Genomic DNA, 20,696 nt, shown 5'->3' on the forward strand with positions numbered 1-20,696 from the left:
AATGAAAGGAAAGTAAAGCCTGTTAATCCTGGGGTTTTTGGCTCCTTGGGCATAAATTTAATGTTAAACTGCTTTCTGACTTCAGGGATTGGCATGTGCTGAAAAGCTTTGGTACAAAGAGGGGAGAGAGCAGCAAGGCAGAAATGAAAGGGTACTCCTGTGCCTCTGAAAGCAGCAGTGATTTTACTAAAACATTTTGAGAAGGCATGGCAGAAGCCTCTAGGAAAGGACTCTGAGGCTAAAATGTCAGTAACTTGTCTTCTCATTAGCTCAAATGATTTCCACCTGCCTCCTCTCAGCAGGCAGTTGAGGAGGGCAGGGAAAGAAGGTGGTTCTCAGGTGGGGATGGTTTGCAAGGAATCAGGCAGCACGGTCATTGCCAGCTGCCCTTGCAGTGAGCTTCCTGCTGCTTGTGGGAGCCCCAGGGAGCACAACCACCTCTGTCAGCAGAGAGGCCTGGGGGGACAGTGTGGCTCCAGAGGTGACATGGCTCCTCCTGCACTGCTCCTCTCACAGCTGCTGACGTGGCCACACTTCTCTCTGTAAGTACACATGGTTTTTCTAATTGTTTTGCTGTGGTTATCCGGTGGCCCCTGTTGAATTGCAACAGGAATTTGTTTGTTCGTAGCAATATGTGCCTTGGCCTCACCTTGTTTCAGGGGCAGGGAGCAGTCTCTATGTGCACAGTGTTTCTCCTGGCCAGGTGTTGCTTGGAAAAACACAGGCTGGTTGGTGTCAGTGCCACTTCTCATGGAAGCAGTTGAGTTGGAATTCACTCTTTGTTAGAGTTCTGTGCCAAGCAATTTTCCGAATGGTTAAAAAGGTGGTCTTAAGGGAAGGGTTTGTTTTCTCTAATGGATTTGGAATGTGGAGAGCAGTTGTTAGCCTGTAATGAACAGCCTTTTGGGTTTCTTGTGTCTTGTTTTTTCTGGTTTGTTCTTTCTGGGGAGAGGTGTAAGATTTTGTGTGCCTGACCAGTCTTGTCATGCTGGAAGTAGAAGGATAATGAGAGAATGACTGGAGGAAGGAGCAGAGCCAGGATTCTGCTTTTTCCATGCAAACTTTCCCTTTGTGTTTTTGAAATAGCCTGCCTTTCTCAGTGAAACACTGTCTGCAGAACAGAGGGTTAGGACAGCATTTTTATTTCCATTTTAAATGCTTGTAACTTGCTGTGGAAGTTCATTTCATCCCTGGAAATGTGCAAAGCCAGGTTGGATGGGGCCTGGAGCAACCTGGGATAGTGGAAGGTGTCCCTGCCCATGGCAGGGGGTGGAAGTGGATGGGGTTTAAGTCCCTTCCCACACAAACCAGTCTGTGACTCTATGTGCAGGTGGCTGCAGCTGGCCTGCAGTGACCCTGAAATGCAAGAATTTACTCTGCTTACGTGCACCTCAAGAGAAGGTTTTTTCTGTAGGTGTGGCAGTAACGTGGGCTTGAGGCTGGGCAGGAGGATGACTAACCTTAGGAGAGGCTGGGGAGGGAAGGGGTGAGCGTGCTGCTGTTCATGCAAACACGCTGATAGCCGAGCACTGAGAAAAGAGGGTAGAAAGGGAGGGAACAGCAGCAGGGAACAGCAGCCGGGCAGGGCGGATGGCTGTGGTGTCACCAGCGAGGAGGCGGGGCGGGTGGCCCGGGAGCTGCCACGGACGCGTGGTTGGATGCGCACACTCACCTGGATTGCCCCGCTCTCAGGGAGGGCAGCTGGGCGGGGCTGGGAGGACGTGTCAGGAGATCTGCGGGGACTGTGACCTCCTGCACGTCTTCACGTGTCCGGTGGCTGCAAGGCAGGACGCAGCAGCCTTCCTCTCCCTGCCTACAGCTGGAGTGGCAAAAATACCTCGATGGCATTTAGCACCGTGACCTTTGAACGCTTCCACAGGCTGACCCAAGAGCAGAGACAACGCTTTGGGTGAGGCAGGGTGTTGAAGTGAGGGGGAGAACGACCATTGTGCATCGAACTCCGAATTTATTGATCGATCAGTCACTTTAAATAACAGTGTTAACGAACTTCATGCATATTCCAAAATACAGCTTTATGATAGGCTAAGAGAGAAAACTCTAACCACTCCTTTTGTTTTACAATACCGTTGATTGTTTACATCAAACAAAATCAGTGTTCTCACTGTGATACGAACGGTTCTCAAAACTTCCATAACTGTTCCCAGGGTGCCATCTTTTCCCAGAGAGGATGTTACCTTTGTTATGGGAAGACTGCCTGAGAACCTTATTGTTTATACAATGATGCCCGAGAGAGACTAATTGTTTATAGAAGTCAGGCTGGGAACTGCTTTGAAACTGCTTCACAGCTACCTGTTACTTTTCTCTCAGTTGCATGGCTTCGTGGCCTTTTTCTTTAAGCCATGCTTGAACTAAACTCCCGACATTTCCCCCGTCTTTTTCTTTAAAAGAAAGGAGGTTAGTTTGCCACATTTTCTCTATCATCCTACTAACCATCTTTTGGATACAGCTACAGAAACAAGGCAAGATAAGCAAAAGCAATAAGAGTACACCTAATATCCCTATAGCATATTTTACAAGGTTTCTTAGCCATGGTCCCAATCCTAAACTTTTAAGCCACTCATCAATACCCAATCCTTCTTCTTCCTTAAGGCTGTTAAGCCCTAGTCATAGCTCCTTTAACTTAGCATGAATAGATACAGAATGATCAGATAAGTTCATGCAACACATCCCTTCAAACTCTTCACACCCATGGCCTTGTGCTAATAATAAGAAATCTATAGCAGCTCTATTTTGTAGAACAGCGTGATTAACACTTTGTACATCTGAAGTTAACATATCTAATATCTGTGAAGTTTTATTTAGTTCACCCTTAGCCCAACACCCTATTTGTTTTGCTAGAGTCATGGCTTTGCTTGCAGCACCCCATGGTAGGAGAGCTGGAACAATCACTTGTTTAAATCTACTCCAGAACCATGGATCCCCCACTGGACTACAGTCCAAGTCATGTAAGCTGCGCCCTTGCCTGCTTGTCTTATGACTTAATTGCATTAACACAAATATATTAGGGTGGAATAGTGATAACTTGCCTAAATAACAAGGTCCACCCTGAGGTTGGGCTGGTATTCCATTCCAGGCTCTATCTCCACAAACCAGAAATATTCCTGTAGGTAATTTCTTAGGTGTCATGATGCTAGAGCCTTTAAAATGGCTGTAGAGTTGTTTAGACACTATGTTTGGCTTTAGAGCTGAATCCAGAGTAGCCCATGTTTGTTTATATGGATTCATCTTTTGAGGATTAGAATAATCAAAGCTAAACCATCCACTGTTGGAAGTGCTGGTCATGCTAGCATTTGCACTTCCAAAAAGCTCCAACTCCTCAGGTGGAGAATGCAAAGGAGTATTAAGTGATTGAATTAACAGACATTGTTGGTAGCCATCACCCTGACTGGCAGTATACCCTTTCTGTGCAGGCAATTTAATATTTACCATATTGTGCATACATAAAGCACGATTATTAATAAGACTGCAGAATTCTTGAGGAGACGATACTGGCAATGCTGAGACAAAGCGACGACTGATTAATCTGTCTAGCAAGTGTTATTCATACATTATCTCTAGGTTGATTAAACTGTATTACCCTTAATTCTTCAGCTACCACTACACCTAGCAATATAACAAAAGTAAACCTCATTTTTCTGTTTTTACTTTGACCTTTTTTTTCTTATCAGTTTTTAACCTTTAACCCTTTTCAAAATACACTGTACCTCCCACCGATAATAAGCCAAGATTTTCTGCTCATGTGATTCATAAAGATCTAAAGCTGAGGCAGTGTTTAGTCCTGATTCGTTCGGTAGAGCCCACTCCCAATTATGTTCCCAGTTATGTCTATGATTACAGGTATCACACCATAAACGAAAAAGTGACAACTGATCCACCCAAAAGGTCTCATCACAACCTCCACAACACAGTGCAACCCAAGCAGCACAATGTGGGCTGTGACATTCAAGGCAGTTCTCTTTTGCCGGTCCTTTTATATGGAAAGATGATAATTCAATAATGTCAATCAGTTCCCTGGTCGTCCGGCAACATCGTTTTATCCCAAAGGGTTAAAACCACCCTCAGCTGAGCCACAATGTAGGGCCTTATCAGGCATTGCACGGTAGGTGGTAATTGGACTAAGAAAAGAAAGCTGTTAGCTGTTTTCATTTATGTAAACCTGGAGAGGAGGTGAAAGGCAAGTCTGAAAACGATCCTTTCTGTCCTTGAGATTTTCACATCCACCTCTTCCCTGGGTTTCTCAAAAATGTTCAAAATCAGTTTTATAGTCTGTAATCCTTTAGTCATTTGGCTGAAATGGTATCAGCTGGGTAATTCTCAGTCCTTTGTTGATTTGGAGTGGTGAGAAAGTAGTATGCACTTGAAGCACTTAAAATACTTAACTTAGCAGACTTATTTTCAAATTAATAGAACTTAACTGGCTTCAAAATTCTATGGGCTAACTGTGCTACACTCTTTGCAACATAAGAATAGGCAATTCTAATAACTAAATAGTATTTTCAGCTAGCAAGGTTTCTCTGATGTTCACAACAACACTTTGAACACAAGTCATAAAACAAACACCTATCGTAAAAGCATAAATCTATCTAACATCACTTAAACTTAATAGCACTTATACTTAAAATACTTAAAATATTTAAACTTAATAGAACTTAACATTACTTAAACTTATCTTTACTTAAACTTAATAGAATTTTAAATCAACAGAACTTACATGTAAAATCTCTTAATTCTAACAAAACTATAACAAAATTTAACTGATTTTAGACTTATTTGTAAATAATGTAAGATCAAACTTAACAGAATCTAACTTATCTTAAACCTAATATGATTTAACCTTAACAGACCTCGAACTTAACAGCAAATAAACTTAACAAACTTAACCTTAATAGTATTTAGCATTTAATTTAACTTAAACTACTTAATAACAGATAAAACTTACTATAGACATAAAATATAGCATTTACTATAACTTACTTACAGGCCTGATTCTAAAATATTAAGCTAAAATAACTTTGTTCACGTGTTTGCTATAGCATTTCTATATCAAAAAGCACACTCACAACATCTCACTCATACAATCAGTCTAACATATCTTAACATTTTTAACTTTTCAAAATATAATTCTAGAGTCTGATGTTCCACTGACTGAGCCATCTGGGCTTCTGATGTTAAAGTCTCTGCCAATACAGGTGATTTCAAGACAGCATAACCAATGCCAAGCCAAACCGGCCGAAATTTGACCCATGCATACAGTACGCTGATTCCTGTTTCAGTCTCTGCCAGGAAGAACTAAAGTGCCTTTAACTTTCCTTGTTTACCATCACTTGTTTCTTAATTTCAACAGGGATCTTTTCCTTTTGTTGACAAAAGTTACATCCATTAGGCTGTTAGGTCTTAAACTGAAGCTTTTGCCGGCTGTGGGGGGAGGGAGAAACGCTCCCGCTGCAAAAAGCGCTCCAGTCCCGCGGTGCGTGTGTCGGAGCGGGCGAAAACCCCCCCTGCGCTGGGCTCTTTGTTTACTCGCCGGCAGGCTGACTCTGCTGCAGGCACCGCTGCACCCGTGGCTCCCCCCGCGGCAGCTTCGCTCTCCCCCCGCGGTGGCTTCGCTCTCCCCCCGCGGTGGCTTCGCTCTCCCCCCGCGGTGGCTTCGCTCTCTCCCGGGGCGGCGCGCCTCGGCTCCCGCGGCGGCGGCTCCGCTCTCCCCGCCGCTGCCTCCGCTCCCGCCGCTATAGCGCAGCGTTTTAGGCGGTCTCTCACCGCGGCTGCTCCCCATGGCAGAGCGCCCGTGCCGAGTTCAGAGTAGCACAGACTTGGAAGCGCCACGAGCTGCGGCCGCTGTCTTGCACTCAGAGAGATAGTAAAACAGTGCACCATATATCACTCGCCATGGCCTGCTTAGCTTCTTGGCAGTTTTACCACTCTCTAAAGCAGCCTCTGACAATAAATCACCAAATTCACGCAATTCCGTTAACTCGTAAACTGTGTGGGGACTCACAAAGATTCCCCGTTCCAGACCATAAGCCAAAAGACCTTGCAATCCTTCCATAAGTCTATTCCCTTAATTTGCCTGTTTTGCAAAAACATAATAAAAAGTTCATACGCGGCTTGTCTTTCCATACCTCTTTTTAAGTGCGCACTTTCACCTAGCAGCGTTTTCCCAGACTTCTGCCGCACGTATCAGCTGGACCCATCCAATATGGTCGCCAGGGCACGGCGCGTATCGGCGGTTTTCTTTTTTCCTCCGCTTTAATTTCGCGCTTATTGCCGCTCCCGCTGCTTCGGAGCCTGAACCAGTCCTCACTTATCCTTTGGTGTTCGCAATCCCCGTGGTGGCCGCGATCGTCGTGTCCGCTATCACGTCCGGGTGTCACCAATTTGTTGAAGTGAGGGGGAGAACGACCATTGTGCATCGAACTCCGAATTTATTGATCGATCAGTCACTTTAAATAACAGTGTTAACGAACTTCATGCATATTCCAAAATACAGCTTTATGATAGGCTAAGAGAGAAAACTCTAACCACTCCTTTTGTTTTACAATACCGTTGATTGTTTACATCAAACAAAATCAGTGTTCTCACTGTGATACGAACGGTTCTCAAAACTTCCATAACTGTTCCCAGGGTGCCATCTTTTCCCAGAGAGGATGTTACCTTTGTTATGGGAAGACTGCCTGAGAACCTTATTGTTTATACAATGATGCCCGAGAGAGACTAATTGTTTATAGAAGTCAGGCTGGGAACTGCTTTGAAACTGCTTCACAGCTACCTGTTACTTTTCTCTCAGTTGCATGGCTTCGTGGCCTTTTTCTTTAAGCCATGCTTGAACTAAACTCCCGACATTTCCCCCGTCTTTTTCTTTAAAAGAAAGGAGGTTAGTTTGCCACATTTTCTCTATCATCCTACTAACCATCTTTTGGATACAGCTACAGAAACAAGGCAAGATAAGCAAAAGCAATAAGAGTACACCTAATATCCCTATAGCATATTTTACAAGGTTTCTTAGCCATGGTCCCAATCCTAAACTTTTAAGCCACTCATCAATACCCAATCCTTCTTCTTCCTTAAGGCTGTTAAGCCCTAGTCATAGCTCCTTTAACTTAGCATGAATAGATACAGAATGATCAGATAAGTTCATGCAACACATCCCTTCAAACTCTTCACACCCATGGCCTTGTGCTAATAATAAGAAATCTATAGCAGCTCTATTTTGTAGAACAGCGTGATTAACACTTTGTACATCTGAAGTTAACATATCTAATATCTGTGAAGTTTTATTTAGTTCACCCTTAGCCCAACACCCTATTTGTTTTGCTAGAGTCATGGCTTTGCTTGCAGCACCCCATGGTAGGAGAGCTGGAACAATCACTTGTTTAAATCTACTCCAGAACCATGGATCCCCCACTGGACTACAGTCCAAGTCATGTAAGCTGCGCCCTTGCCTGCTTGTCTTATGACTTAATTGCATTAACACAAATATATTAGGGTGGAATAGTGATAACTTGCCTAAATAACAAGGTCCACCCTGAGGTTGGGCTGGTATTCCATTCCAGGCTCTATCTCCACAAACCAGAAATATTCCTGTAGGTAATTTCTTAGGTGTCATGATGCTAGAGCCTTTAAAATGGCTGTAGAGTTGTTTAGACACTATGTTTGGCTTTAGAGCTGAATCCAGAGTAGCCCATGTTTGTTTATATGGATTCATCTTTTGAGGATTAGAATAATCAAAGCTAAACCATCCACTGTTGGAAGTGCTGGTCATGCTAGCATTTGCACTTCCAAAAAGCTCCAACTCCTCAGGTGGAGAATGCAAAGGAGTATTAAGTGATTGAATTAACAGACATTGTTGGTAGCCATCACCCTGACTGGCAGTATACCCTTTCTGTGCAGGCAATTTAATATTTACCATATTGTGCATACATAAAGCACGATTATTAATAAGACTGCAGAATTCTTGAGGAGACGATACTGGCAATGCTGAGACAAAGCGACGACTGATTAATCTGTCTAGCAAGTGTTATTCATACATTATCTCTAGGTTGATTAAACTGTATTACCCTTAATTCTTCAGCTACCACTACACCTAGCAATATAACAAAAGTAAACCTCATTTTTCTGTTTTTACTTTGACCTTTTTTTTCTTATCAGTTTTTAACCTTTAACCCTTTTCAAAATACACTGTACCTCCCACCGATAATAAGCCAAGATTTTCTGCTCATGTGATTCATAAAGATCTAAAGCTGAGGCAGTGTTTAGTCCTGATTCGTTCGGTAGAGCCCACTCCCAATTATGTTCCCAGTTATGTCTATGATTACAGGTATCACACCATAAACGAAAAAGTGACAACTGATCCACCCAAAAGGTCTCATCACAACCTCCACAACACAGTGCAACCCAAGCAGCACAATGTGGGCTGTGACATTCAAGGCAGTTCTCTTTTGCCGGTCCTTTTATATGGAAAGATGATAATTCAATAATGTCAATCAGTTCCCTGGTCGTCCGGCAACATCGTTTTATCCCAAAGGGTTAAAACCACCCTCAGCTGAGCCACAATGTAGGGCCTTATCAGGCATTGCACGGTAGGTGGTAATTGGACTAAGAAAAGAAAGCTGTTAGCTGTTTTCATTTATGTAAACCTGGAGAGGAGGTGAAAGGCAAGTCTGAAAACGATCCTTTCTGTCCTTGAGATTTTCACATCCACCTCTTCCCTGGGTTTCTCAAAAATGTTCAAAATCAGTTTTATAGTCTGTAATCCTTTAGTCATTTGGCTGAAATGGTATCAGCTGGGTAATTCTCAGTCCTTTGTTGATTTGGAGTGGTGAGAAAGTAGTATGCACTTGAAGCACTTAAAATACTTAACTTAGCAGACTTATTTTCAAATTAATAGAACTTAACTGGCTTCAAAATTCTATGGGCTAACTGTGCTACACTCTTTGCAACATAAGAATAGGCAATTCTAATAACTAAATAGTATTTTCAGCTAGCAAGGTTTCTCTGATGTTCACAACAACACTTTGAACACAAGTCATAAAACAAACACCTATCGTAAAAGCATAAATCTATCTAACATCACTTAAACTTAATAGCACTTATACTTAAAATACTTAAAATATTTAAACTTAATAGAACTTAACATTACTTAAACTTATCTTTACTTAAACTTAATAGAATTTTAAATCAACAGAACTTACATGTAAAATCTCTTAATTCTAACAAAACTATAACAAAATTTAACTGATTTTAGACTTATTTGTAAATAATGTAAGATCAAACTTAACAGAATCTAACTTATCTTAAACCTAATATGATTTAACCTTAACAGACCTCGAACTTAACAGCAAATAAACTTAACAAACTTAACCTTAATAGTATTTAGCATTTAATTTAACTTAAACTACTTAATAACAGATAAAACTTACTATAGACATAAAATATAGCATTTACTATAACTTACTTACAGGCCTGATTCTAAAATATTAAGCTAAAATAACTTTGTTCACGTGTTTGCTATAGCATTTCTATATCAAAAAGCACACTCACAACATCTCACTCATACAATCAGTCTAACATATCTTAACATTTTTAACTTTTCAAAATATAATTCTAGAGTCTGATGTTCCACTGACTGAGCCATCTGGGCTTCTGATGTTAAAGTCTCTGCCAATACAGGTGATTTCAAGACAGCATAACCAATGCCAAGCCAAACCGGCCGAAATTTGACCCATGCATACAGTACGCTGATTCCTGTTTCAGTCTCTGCCAGGAAGAACTAAAGTGCCTTTAACTTTCCTTGTTTACCATCACTTGTTTCTTAATTTCAACAGGGATCTTTTCCTTTTGTTGACAAAAGTTACATCCATTAGGCTGTTAGGTCTTAAACTGAAGCTTTTGCCGGCTGTGGGGGGAGGGAGAAACGCTCCCGCTGCAAAAAGCGCTCCAGTCCCGCGGTGCGTGTGTCGGAGCGGGCGAAAACCCCCCCTGCGCTGGGCTCTTTGTTTACTCGCCGGCAGGCTGACTCTGCTGCAGGCACCGCTGCACCCGTGGCTCCCCCCGCGGCAGCTTCGCTCTCCCCCCGCGGTGGCTTCGCTCTCCCCCCGCGGTGGCTTCGCTCTCCCCCCGCGGTGGCTTCGCTCTCTCCCGGGGCGGCGCGCCTCGGCTCCCGCGGCGGCGGCTCCGCTCTCCCCGCCGCTGCCTCCGCTCCCGCCGCTATAGCGCAGCGTTTTAGGCGGTCTCTCACCGCGGCTGCTCCCCATGGCAGAGCGCCCGTGCCGAGTTCAGAGTAGCACAGACTTGGAAGCGCCACGAGCTGCGGCCGCTGTCTTGCACTCAGAGAGATAGTAAAACAGTGCACCATATATCACTCGCCATGGCCTGCTTAGCTTCTTGGCAGTTTTACCACTCTCTAAAGCAGCCTCTGACAATAAATCACCAAATTCACGCAATTCCGTTAACTCGTAAACTGTGTGGGGACTCACAAAGATTCCCCGTTCCAGACCATAAGCCAAAAGACCTTGCAATCCTTCCATAAGTCTATTCCCTTAATTTGCCTGTTTTGCAAAAACATAATAAAAAGTTCATACGCGGCTTGTCTTTCCATACCTCTTTTTAAGTGCGCACTTTCACCTAGCAGCGTTTTCCCAGACTTCTGCCGCACGTATCAGCTGGACCCATCCAATATGGTCGCCAGGGCACGGCGCGTATCGGCGGTTTTCTTTTTTCCTCCGCTTTAATTTCGCGCTTATTGCCGCTCCCGCTGCTTCGGAGCCTGAACCAGTCCTCACTTATCCTTTGGTGTTCGCAATCCCCGTGGTGGCCGCGATCGTCGTGTCCGCTATCACGTCCGGGTGTCACCAATTTGTTGAAGTGAGGGGGAGAACGACCATTGTGCATCGAACTCCGAATTTATTGATCGATCAGTCACTTTAAATAACAGTGTTAACGAACTTCATGCATATTCCAAAATACAGCTTTATGATAGGCTAACAGAGAAAACTCTAACCACTCCTTTTGTTTTACAATACCGTTGATTGTTTACATCAAACAAAATCAGTGTTCTCACTGTGATACGAACGGTTCTCAAAACTTCCATAACTGTTCCCAGGGTGCCATCTTTTCCCAGAGAGGATGTTACCTTTGTTATGGGAAGACTGCCTGAGAACCTTATTGTTTATACAATGATGCCTGAGAGAGACTAATTGTTTATAGAAGTCAGGCTGGGAACTGCTTTGAAACTGCTTCACAGCTACCTGTTACTTTTCTCTCAGTTGCATGGCTTCGTGGCCTTTTTCTTTAAGCCATGCTTGAACTAAACTCCCGACAGCAGGGCTCGATGGAAATGTGCTGTGAATCACCCTCTTGTGTTCCTGTTGGTCTCTCACTCCCAGGCATGTGAATTTGGGGCATCATTTCCTTTAGCATGACGAATTCAGCTGGGGAGGGCCCATTGCTGTTGCCTCCAAAGGCTGGATAAGTGTTGAAGCAGTGGGATAGACTTAAAGCATTGGTTTACATTGGCTGTAGTTTCCCAAATATTAAAATTCCCGGCTTCTGAAGGTGTTTTGCTTGGAAATGCATTTTGTCCACATTCCCTGCAGAGCTCTGCACTCCCTGGGGAGCAGCTGAATGCCCTCCAGTCCCGTGGGGTGACTTTCCCAGTATCACTCCCCTCCAGCTGGAATGATAACCAGTCATACCAGGCAGGAAAAACCAGGTTCAGGGTGGCTGGGGCATAACTGTCAGACAGGCTGCTTCTATCTGCCACTCTCCAGGGCATGCATGAACCCTGGGGGAAGTGCTCCCTCTTTGCCCAGGCTCTCCATCCTTCATCTTTTCTCTCTGGAGCTCTGACACTGCAGGCTGGCACCCGTGTTAGCACTTGCTGTGCTGGGCTGAATGTGTCTATGGGATACAAAACCCCAGGAGAAATAGCAGATGTTTGCCCTGCACTCTCCTAAACTTGGATCCCACTGTTGCTCCTCTTCGGGATTCAGTGGAGAGACCCCAACTGTGTGCTTTGCCAGGATTTAACCACAAACAGTGCAATCACACCCTCAAGAGATAGAAGCAGGCAGCCTGTGCTCTGCTTGTCCAGCTGCTCCAGCCGTGGTGTTTGTGGGTTTGTGTGGCACTCAACAGCTTCCAGCTGTTCCCAGGTGTGCAGCTGGACAGTGTCAAGCTCCTGTCTCTGCTTAGCATTGCTTAACCTCCAGCTTTCCAGCTGGGAATAGGGCCAGGGTGCACAGGCTGGAAAGGCACAGCACATCAGCCTGTATCCTCATGCCTCTGGCAAAACTCTAGGTATGCTAACAACTTGTCTCTGACCTTGGGAAAGCAGGAGTGGTGTGGATTTCATGCAGTCCCTGGCCATGCAGGAGGAAGCAGGCAGCTCTCTGTGCTCCTCAGCTCTGAGGGTGATCCATGCAGCATCTTCCTCAAGGTCCCTTTACATTGCTGCAGGGTCTGCGGGGTCTAACCTGCATTTCTGGATTTCCAGCATGCCTCTCCCCACCCAAAAACCTCCCCTAAACTCTGCTTTGCTGCAGAACATCAAGACAAGCTAGTTTTGCTACTGCTCTTGCCTGGGAATTGGGCAAAGAGCACCAGCATGTGTGTTTTGGGAGAGGAGGAAGCCCTTCTTTGACTTCAGCTCTTGCCTCGTCTGTCCTTCCCCTGGTCTGCGTTCTGGTGGTTCAGAAATGCTTCTGAAAGCTGCCTTTCAGGAAAAAAACAAAAAGCCCGCTGAGGTGAGAGCAGGCAGGTGTAGCACTGGAATGATGTTCGTTCCTTTCTTCTGTACAGTCAGTTAACCTGGATTGTGATCCTCTGCCGGGATCTGCGTGCTTGGGCAGATCCAGTTTTTCCTTGTCCGGCTGCTCTCTGTGACGGCGGTGTCTGCTGCCCCCTAGTGGTCCCGGCTCTGAGCCTGCATGCACTGCAAAATGAGAACCTAGCTGGCGCATATATATATATATATATATATATATATATATATATATATATATATATATATATATATATATATATATAAAATATGTATATATAAAATATATATGTATATAAATAAAATTCTATAAAAATATATTAAATATATATATATAAATAAATGTGTATGTATGTTTTAGATTTAGTTTTACACAACATCCTCCTGCCACAGCAAGTCTAAACCTTGTAACATCCACAATACCAGCATTTAAGCTGCCCTCGTTCCCCCAGCCCTAACCTAGAGGCAAGTCCCTCATTTTGTTGTGCTTAGGTTATAGTGGGAAACATCTTTCCAAGTGCCTTCCTTGTACTCCACACGGCCAGAACTGGTGGGTGAAATGCTCACTCCTGGCTGCCTCAAAGACCATGGGAATGTGGGGTATGGATGGCAGGGCAGATACCCCAAAAGCCTCAGCAATGTTCTGTATCTAAGCCAAGGCTGTGCCCTGGGACAGATGTGAGTCTTGAGGCCTTGCTGGTTTTCAGGGTGTGTGTGGTAGGTGACAGGCAAGATAAAAGCTGAGCAAAGATCAAAGTGGGTTTCATGGCTTGGTGCTCTTGGTTTCACTTTCATGTGTCTCCTGGAGCCTTTCTTCTCTCCCTTTCATCTCCCTCTGCGTTTCTACCTGGCAGGGCGCAGCTTGGTGACCTCCCAGCCTGGGACACGCTCCGGCCACCTTTCTTGCAGCCCCCAAATCTGGGCAGTGCTGGATGGCTTTAGCCTAAGAGGACTCCTTTCAGTATCAATTCTTTCAGCTGCTGAGATTTACATCCTTTGCAGAAGTTGGACTGGAGTTTCTCAGTCTCTTCTGGCAGCATCTCTGGGTGTGAGTGCTGATTCAGGGGTGCTGGTTCCAAGAGAAAAGTTGACAAGGGGCTTTCCAAAAGGGAGGGCTGCTCATTTCATTGGTATTGCAGCTTCCTTCTCAGTGAAGACGTGGATTTCCCCTCCTTGCTGTGTGCACTTCTACTTGCTGCTGGAGAACAGCAGCTCTTGGCTTGTTTGGGGTTTTTCCCAATAGAAAAATATCTACTCCTATGGTGTCTTGTGGGTGAAATGTCGGGAAAACATCTTCCCCAAGGGAAAAATTGGGGAGGCACTTGGCAAGAAGAGATGGGGCCTCAAAACATTAAGTGGACATTAATGAAAGTAACAACCCTAGGTGTAAGCCCAGGATGCATGGTCTAGTTTGGGTCCATTTCTGGTGTGTTTTTACCTTGTGTGTGGTTGAGGAGAGAAGCACTGTTTTCTGTGGATGGGCTGCTGTCTTCTGACATAACCAGCAGAAAATGGGTCAAGGCCATGTTAAGCTCTACCAGATATAGTAGTTACGGGTTATTCTGCAAGTAATGTGGAGACAACTAAATTATGGGCTCAACTAAGATGGAAACCACAAATAATTGGAAAAACATAAAATGCTGAACTGGACTCTAACCAAACTTGTAGCTGCATTTATCAAGATATCAGTCTTCAAGGGGAAGGGGAGGAGACTTTGCCATAACACTCCTGGAGAGCCAGGGCTGTTGTCAAGTGATTGCCTGAAGGTGCTGCCCAGTAGGAATAACTCAGCTCCAGCAATGGCAGCCTTTGAGTTCAGCACAAACTTCCCAGCTTGTGAAGCTTGGGCTGGATGTAGCTGGAGGAGTTTTGGTTTTGTGAATAGACCTGGAATGCTTCTTCCCTAGCCCCAGAAGGAAGTGCTCAAAGCCAGAGGCCTTCCTCCATCCAGCGGGGATGTGTAGAACGCCACATCGTGCCATTGACACGAGGGCAGCAAGGCCAAGTCGCCAGGCACGGCTCACTTAGAACACCCCCAGCTGCTGTTCCTTGGCTCCCTCCTGGCCCAGGATGAAGGTTTCCCTCCTCATCCCCTTGCTCCATGGTTGAGCCCTCGCTGTCCCAGGGTGCCCTGATGCAAATGGCCAACGGCGCCTGAGGGCCCGGCGGCACCTGTGGCGTCTAGACCGGTTCCTGTGCCCACATGCAAATTGTGGGGAGCCAGCTGAGCCACGTGGCCCTGGTGACACTTTCTGGGAAAGTCCTTGGCTGCCATTCCTGCCTGACATCCTCTGTGCCAGGCAGAAGTGGCACTGAGGAGTAGCGGTGCTCCTGTGCTCAGTTTTGGGTTTGTTTTGGAGTGACTCGGGCAGGAAACCAGTGGAGAGCTCTGGAGCAGCACGGGGGTGCTGGGGTGTTCCTCATGGTGCTTTTCTAGCAGCAAGGATGGGCTGCCACAGAGGTCTGGGGGTTTCCTCCTGCGCTTACTCGGTGCCGTTTGCGTCTCTAGGGTGGCCAGGACTTCCCAGAAACTGTCCCCTTGGGTCTGTGCATCCCTGTTTTTGCATTGCTGTCCTTTCAGCAGTAGAAAGCTGCTCCCCAGAGGTCCCCATGATGGACCAGGGAGGCAGTTATGTTTAGGTTTCTTAAGTGTTTAGGTTTTTTAGGATTTAGGTTTCTTAAGTGTTCTGTAATTTCTCTTGTTCTTGCTCCTAGCCTTGCTCCATCTTCCTTATCCAATCCCTTTCAAAGCTGCCCTTCTTTAGCCCTCAGCACACCAAATACTTGGAAAGATGCCAGAGCAGGTTTCTCATGTGCTTGTAGTGGTGTCATGACACCACTGCTGTCTCCAAAAATGGCCCAAACTCACAATTTTGTCCCCTTGCATCAGCAGCAAGTCATGCATCTTCACTTGAAGGCAGCAAGTAAGAGTGAGCTCGATGTGCTGTTCACCCAGCCTAATTTTGGACTGATTTCGTTAGGTTTTGGCTAATTCTGGTGCTGTCATGTTGACACTGAAATGTGTGTGGGTTTCAGGTTTCTCAGGTTTGGGCAGGAAGCATCTTTATCTTTGAAGCAGGTGATGGACCACAAACCACAGTGGTGAAGATTCACTGCACTTGGGGTTTTTGGGGGATAATTTAAAAAAACCCCACAGGTTGGGTTTTTTTTTTTCTCTCCTGCAAGGAGCTCTGAGTGAGTTATGGGCAAAGGAGGAGTAAGCTGAAAAATCACTTTCTCTGAAGTGATTCTCTTTGAGAGGTTTGTTTGCTGCAGATGTTTGTGATGCAGCCTCTTGTGAGTCCTCCCTGAAGGGCTGGAGAGCTGCATCTCCTTGGCACTGACGTCAGAGTTGGGTTTCTGCCCATCCTGGTAAACATGGAAAAGGTTTTCCCTGTGGCCTTTAGGTGCTGCTTGCACCACTTCTTTGGAGGGCTCTGATTTAGGAAGGATTAAAAAGTATTACAGGTGTAAGAAATATTACAAAAATCCAGTGAGAATTAGATAAAAAATGACTAAAATCAAAGTCTTGCCTGCACAGGGGCAGCTGCTGCAGAAAACAGAGAAGCTGTGAGGGTGCTTTGGATGTGTTTCAGTTGAGGCTGGCCTGGATGATGCCACACATCCCTACTTGAGGGCCACTCTTCTGAATTCCTGGCATCCAGGAAGCAGTCAGCTTAAATGCAGACATGGCTCACATCCTCCCCCTGCTTCTCCCTTTGCAGAATTACCACTTGTGCAGAAATATCTGCCACCACCATGGCTGTGGCATTTCCTTCTGAGAAACCAGCCCAGTGCTCATCACTTACATCTTTCTTATCCAGCACAGCACTGTGTCTGCTACCCTGGCCATTCACACAGCCTCCCAAAGTCCATCCAGCTGATGCTTCTGGAGCTCCTGCTTCTTTCCAGGGTGGGCAGGAGGTGGCCACAAATCAGGGACAGGATCTGGCTCATCTTGCTCTGTCTGTTGCATGTGTCCAAGGATAATTTTCTTCTTGTACCAATTTCATTAAGCACTGCCACGAATGCTGCTGGATTCCTCCAGTGCTGAAAGTGCAGCAGCTGAATGGTCCAGCTCCATCTTTTCTGGGGAAAGTTGCTTTCACTTCTCTTGTTTTTTCCCAGTTCTAAAAAGCAGGACCATTTTATAGTTAGGAACTTCAGAAAGATTTTCAGATGTCTTTTATGCCTTCATAGCAGTTTGCATAGGTGACCAGTCATCTCTCTGCTAATATGCTGCCTTTCCCACCATTTTTTCTAAGAGACTCCTGCCACAACCCAGCAAAACCAGTCCTTAGTTGTGTTCCTTCTAATAAGTCTCTGCAAGGAAATTGAGAACTCTGGAAGTGTTAAAGAAAACCCAGTTTTAAGGTCATCTCCTCTTCCACTGCTGTGACAGCAAGGCACCCATTCTTTCTGTAGGATTTTGGGAATAGCTCGTGGAAATTGTCCCTGGCCTCTCTGTGATCCTGGTGTACAGGGAGTTAAACTCCCCACTCATCTCTTGCACTTCACAAAACTTTTGGACCTATCTCAGAGGAAAAACCCAAGATTTTCAAAGAGAGATGTGTAGCTTGAATGAAAGACTTTAAAAAAAATATTTACTATTTTGGTAACAGCTATATAAAATGCTGATGTGATTTGAAAGTTCCAAATGACAACATTATCACACAGCCACATCTCTTTTCTTGAGGCCTCTTCCTTCCTCCTTGCCTCGCCACATATCCCCTTCCCCTTTTGCTTCCCGGCTGGTGACTTCAGTGAATTTATTTAGGGCAAAGCCCGCATCCCACCAACACCTGAGGGCACAGGGTGCTCCTGTGGCCATCCTGGGTGAGTTACTCGCCCAGCCAAGTGTGAAATTTGAAGGATTTGAATGCAAGCATAGGGCAGGGAGATCATGATTGTTTTTCCTTGGCACAGCGTGAGGCGTTTTTGCTGATGAGAGAGGCGGCAAAAATAGCGTGGGGAAGATATAGCCCCAAGAAAGAAATATGTAAATGTCTGAGTATGCTAAAATCCCCCCTGCTTAGTCAGGGGCTTGGGCTCTGCTTTCATTCTGGGCTTTTTTTTGTGGCTGAGGGGTAAATGCTCAAGGGAGTGAAGGGTTATGTGGGGGGGATGTGTGGGGAATCCAAACGTTGCACTGCGTCCCAATGGCTGGTTTTAGTTAAAAATATTGACACTGAGCTTCTGGGCTCTCTGTGGGGAGCATGTGAGAAATGAACTGTGTGTCTCTGCTGGCCGGGTGTGACTGCTGAACTGTGAACTCTGTACCCGTGTCGGGGCGTGACCCTCCCTGATAAATAGGGCTGTTTGTGCTCCTGCAGAGCATCTGTGGGGCTGAGCCTTCCCTGAGGATGGGAGCCCCCCTGCTCCCTTGGCTGCTGCTGCTGCTGCTGGTGTCCCACTCTGCCCACACAGGTGAGCTCCGGTGCCTTTGCTGGCATCATCCTGTACCCAGAGCCACTGGGGAGCTTGGCATCCTCCTGCCTGTTTGGTGAGGGCTTGCCTTGTTGTTTGCCAGGGAAAAAGCACCAGCATCCTTTGCAGGGCTCTGGTTCAGCTTTTGGGAGCGGTGTGGGAGCAGGGAACCGAGCAGGTGCAGGTGGCAGCCTCTCACTGTGGTCCCTGTCAGCCTGTCTGTGCCTGTAGCTGCCACCTTCTCTGTCTCTCAGCCATCCTGGAGGTGAACGGGAACCTGAGCTGTAGGTGTGCCAAGACAACCTCGGAATACATCAGTCCCAAGAAATACGAGAGCATTGAGATAAGGCCCGTGGGCAGCAGCTGCAGGCGCACGGAGATCATGTAAGTGCCGGGGGCTCCTCTGCTGCCACCATCCCGCTTCTGGAATCTAAACCTTTCCAAAAGCGCCACCTGCTTCCTGGCTGAAAAACGTCAGGGGCAGAAATGCGGATCCCCAGGGCCTAAAGGAATCTCTCCAGCAGGGGAAAGCGTGGTTTCCTCGAGCTGGAGCAGGGGTGTTTGCAGCCTGGAGGAAGCACTTCCTCCGACACTGAGGCAGCATGAGCCATAACAAGTTTTCCCAGATTTTTCTAGCTGCTTGGTGTTGATACATTTGTAAATCTCAAGAAAAAATTCTTGGAGCAATGTTCAGGGCTTCAAGTGTCTGCTCCATGTAGGAATGTGTTGCACCTTGCTTGTTCCCAGCCATGCTGTGGCTTTCTCTGTCTCTGGCAGCTGTCTACAATTGTTGGTACTGTGAGCAAAATGTGACTCTTCCCCATCAGCTCTGGCTGCTTGAATCCCTGCCTTTGGAGGGGACAGGAATGCTCAGTAACTCTCCTTGCATTTCAGCATTAAGTTAAGAACCTCTGGGAAGGTGTGTGTGAATCCCGAAGTCCCCTGGGTGAAGAAGCTGCTGAAGCGCATTGCCAGCACGTAAGTTGTTGGGTGGAAACTCCTTTGGCTCAGGTGTCCCTGGACAGCATCCCAGTACACGGTTCTGGGAGGCTCTCGTGGGCCCAGGAGCTCTGGGAGAGCTGCTGCTGTCCAAAGGACCCTCTTCCAAAGCAATGAGGGGCAACACTTTGCTGTGCAAAGCAGTGTTCAGCCCCACATGACCCATCTGTGGGTCGTGCTGCCCCTGGCTTACACACTGCAAGTGCTGCATTTAGATTTGGGGGAGCAGCACGTGGGGAGCAGTGGCAGGAGCAGGGTTTGCTCGTGGCTGGTGCAGCAGTGTGATGATGCTGGGAAAGCTGCCCTGCTGTGTGGTGCCTGTGCTGGGTTTGTGGCCATCCTGGCAAGCGATGCCTGCCCTGGGGAAACAGCAGCGATTTCCCTCGGCTGGGGCAGGAGCTTCCTCTCCCAGACCCCATTTTCTCTGTGTTCACACCTTTCTCCTCTTTCTGCTTTTCACAGGAAGAAATAAAAGGTTTTCTGCTAAGGAAGTTGGTGCCCAGAGCCCCGAGGCAGGTTGGCAGATGATGCCCAGGTGTGCAGACCTGACTGCTCCTCACTTTGCCCTGTGTTCCTCCCCTTCCCAAAAGCCCCACATGTGGCTCTGGTGGCAGTGGCTGTGGGGAGGGGGCCTCACTGCTGGCCCCAGCCCTGTGGCAGGTTTGGGGGGAAGTTCTCCCCTGCTCTTGGTCCCTGGATCAGCGTGAATATGAATCCTTCATTTATTTAGTTGCCTGTGGACTGTGAAACTGTTCCCTGTCAGGGGCTGCTCCTGCTTCTTTAAGAATGACTTTGTGACTTTTTCCATGTGTAGTGCTCGGCAACAGAGTGTGTGTCTGAGGCTTGTGTGGCACAGCGTGGCATGTCCTGTTCTGGAAGCTCAAGTCCAATAAAATGCAGGATTTTTCTTTCTGTTGTATTTTCTCTGGATCTCCTAGCTTTGAAGCTGTGTATGACATAGAATCATAGGACAGCTTGGATTAGAAGTAACCTCAAAGCCCATCCAGTCCCACCTGCTGCCATGGACAGGGACACCTTTCACTATCACAGGTTGTTTCAGGCCCTGTCCAACCTGATGTTAGACACTTCCAGGGGTCCAGGGGCAGCCACAGCTTGTCTGGGCACCCTGTGCCAGGGCCTGCCCACCCTCACAGGGAAAAATTTCCCCCGACTATCCCATCTAACCCTGTCCTCAGGCATTATGAAGCTATCCCCTCTTGTCAGGGGTCCCTCCCATCATAACCTGTTATCTCCCCTGGTGGTGATTTGAGGGCACAATGTTGGTGGTAGGGTGATGGGACACTCCAGCCGAAGTGCTCCACATCCAAGTGATGGAGCTGGGATTTATAGGTGGCTGTTTTAAAAACCAGTCCAGGCCAGTAAGGAAATATGTCAGGAATGAAGGTGAGTGTCTTGGCAGAGTTTTGGGGTAAAAAAAATCAAAAGCAAATGTCACTAGGGCACTGCTGGGTTGTACCTTGCAGGGGGACAA

The 20,696-nt window shown here is 46.4% G+C and overlaps 1 protein-coding gene across 1 annotated transcript; it reads left to right on the plus strand.

The window, feature by feature from the left end:
* Positions 1-343: 343 nt before the first annotated feature.
* Positions 344-20,121, plus strand: LOC131557098 (interleukin-8-like). Its single transcript, XM_058804130.1, has 5 exons — positions 344-542; positions 18,112-18,205; positions 18,460-18,589; positions 19,100-19,183; positions 19,667-20,121. Exons 2-5 carry the CDS (start codon positions 18,142-18,144, stop codon positions 19,674-19,676), a joined length of 288 nt encoding a protein of 95 aa, XP_058660113.1. The 5' UTR covers positions 344-542; positions 18,112-18,141; the 3' UTR covers positions 19,677-20,121.
* Positions 20,122-20,696: the final 575 nt, after the last annotated feature.

Source organism: Ammospiza caudacuta, chromosome 4 (genome assembly GCF_027887145.1).
Source record: "Ammospiza caudacuta isolate bAmmCau1 chromosome 4, bAmmCau1.pri, whole genome shotgun sequence".
NCBI classification, from domain to species: domain Eukaryota; kingdom Metazoa; phylum Chordata; class Aves; order Passeriformes; family Passerellidae; genus Ammospiza; species Ammospiza caudacuta.